Raw genomic sequence first — 2,142 nt, 5'->3', positions numbered from 1 at the left:
CTCAGCCTCCCAAAGGCGCGGGATTACAGGCTGAGCCACCGAGCCCGGCTCTAATTTTTTGATTTATTGTAGAGGCAAGGTCTCACAAACTTGCCCAAGCTGATTTCAAACACCTGGACTCAGGTAGTCCTCTCACCTCGGCCTCCCAAAGGGCTGGAATTACTGACTTGAGCCACCGCACCTGGCTAATACCTGTTCCAATTCTGACCTTCTCTTACCAAACCTTTCAAGACCTAGTGAAAAGAGGTTGCTTAGGAATTCATAGGAATATGAGCTGTATTATGCTTAATAAACAGAGCGCAATGTGGAAATTTATCACCCTTCTAGAATATTTCAGAGATGCCTTTTTATTATTCATTCATTTACATTATAAGATCTAGAAGTAGATGAGCCTTACTAGATATTGTTCTGAATATACCATCTCAGCTTATAGTCCTCCTATGCCTCCAGTAGATTGATTAGAACCTGGCTCTGTCAGATCCTTAGAAGATAAGTCAATGAATGAATGGATGTGTTAATTTTTTTAAGATCTAAAGGAGCTATACCACATGTGCTCCATCTTAAAGCTCAGTGTTAAAGTGTCATCATTTTGAATGAATGTTTAATTTTAAAAAGTTGTGTTTGTTTTTCCTGAGGTTTTACACTATATTGCTTAATTCTAGCTTTGAACGATATGACGAAAGAGTTTATTTCCATGGGAAGTTTGGTTGCACTGATTGCCACGAGTCAGTCTCAACATTCTCTGCATCCTTTCCTTGTTTCTGCTCAAGGAGTTCACATATTTCAGTGTGTCCAACATATTCAACCTCCTAATCAGGTATACTACTTGCAAAGTTTATTGAAATATATCCCTTTTATAGGAATTATTTCTCAGTTTTATTAATGATATATAGATTTAAATCTATACTTATTTTAATGATCTTTAGGGATATTTAAGAGTCCACATTTGATGTGTAAATTATAACTTATAACCATCTGAAATGTTAGTATGAAATTTCCAAGGAAATGACTTTTTAAAACAGTATTTCCTCTGAATGAGAAAAAACAGTGAGAAATGCAGAGAGGGTGTCTTTTAAAAATTGGGTTAACTAAATATTTTTTTCCACCAGCATATTTGGCCCTTAGTCCCTTTTGCAGATCATGCTCATGAAGCTTATAGTGGCAGTGAGCTGAAAGAAGACTGTTCTGGGACTGGCAAGCGTATTTTGAATTCTTTTTTAAAATTCTCACTTAGTGTCTACCCTAAATATTCAGGCCCAGTGCTAATTAACTATTATTGAAGAACAGAGCTATTATATATGTTATTAAATAGAACAGAATGATAGTGATACTAGTTATTAAATATGTTTATAGAAATAAAGTTTATAGGCCAGGCGTGGTGGCTCACTCCTGTAATTCTAGCTCTTTGGGAGACTCAGGCGGGAGGATTACCTGAGCTCAGGGGTTCGAGACCAGCATGGGCAACTTGGTGAGACCTCGTCACTACAATAAATCAAAAACTAAGCCGGGCGTGGTAGCATGTGTCTGTAGTTCTAGCTACTTGGAGGGCTGAGTTGGAAGGATGGCCTGATCCCAGCAGGCCAAGGCTGCAGTGACTGTGAGCGGGCCACTGCACTCCAGCCTGGGTGACAGAGTGAGACTCCAATTCAGAAAAAAAAAAAAAAGAAGTTTACATGAACCAAAAAAAAACCTCTTTCAAAGGAACCATCATATATCACTAAAAATACCTCTCATTGGAGAAAGAAATGGCAGTCATTTATCAGTGTTGTTTTTTTGGCAACTTTACTGAGATATAATTGACATACAACAAACTCACATATTCAGTGTGTACACTTGGTTAGCTTCAACATATGTATATACCATGAAACCAGCTGGGCTCGGTAGCTCAGCCTGTAATCCCGCGCCTTTGGGAGGCTGAGGTGAGTGGATTGCCTGAGCCCACGGGTCCGAGACCCGCCTGGGCAGCAAGACCTCATCTCTGCAATAAATCAAAAAATCAGCCGGGCGTGGTATTGCATGCCTGTAATTCCAGCTACTTGGAAGGCTGAGGCGGAAGGATCGCCGGAGCCCAGCAGGTCGAGGCTGCGGTGGCTGGAAGTGGCCACTGCACTCCAGTCTGGGCGACAGAGTGAGACGCCAACT

The 2,142-nt window shown here is 40.7% G+C and overlaps 1 protein-coding gene across 1 annotated transcript in view; it reads left to right on the top strand.

Moving 5' to 3' along the window:
* PEX1 (peroxisomal biogenesis factor 1) overlaps positions 1-2,142 on the top strand; it is a 40,841-nt gene that overhangs the window by 20,638 nt on the left and 18,061 nt on the right. Inside the window, exon 12 of the mRNA XM_021706897.1 lies at positions 663-817. Coding sequence (XP_021562572.1) covers positions 663-817 — 155 coding nt within the window. The remainder of the gene's footprint in view (positions 1-662; positions 818-2,142) is intronic.

This window comes from Carlito syrichta, unplaced genomic scaffold (genome assembly GCF_000164805.1).
Source record: "Carlito syrichta isolate Samal-C Ts95f unplaced genomic scaffold, Tarsius_syrichta-2.0.1 Scaffold316198, whole genome shotgun sequence".
NCBI lineage: Eukaryota > Metazoa > Chordata > Mammalia > Primates > Tarsiidae > Carlito > Carlito syrichta.
This window is presented reverse-complemented; position numbering and strand designations above follow the sequence as displayed.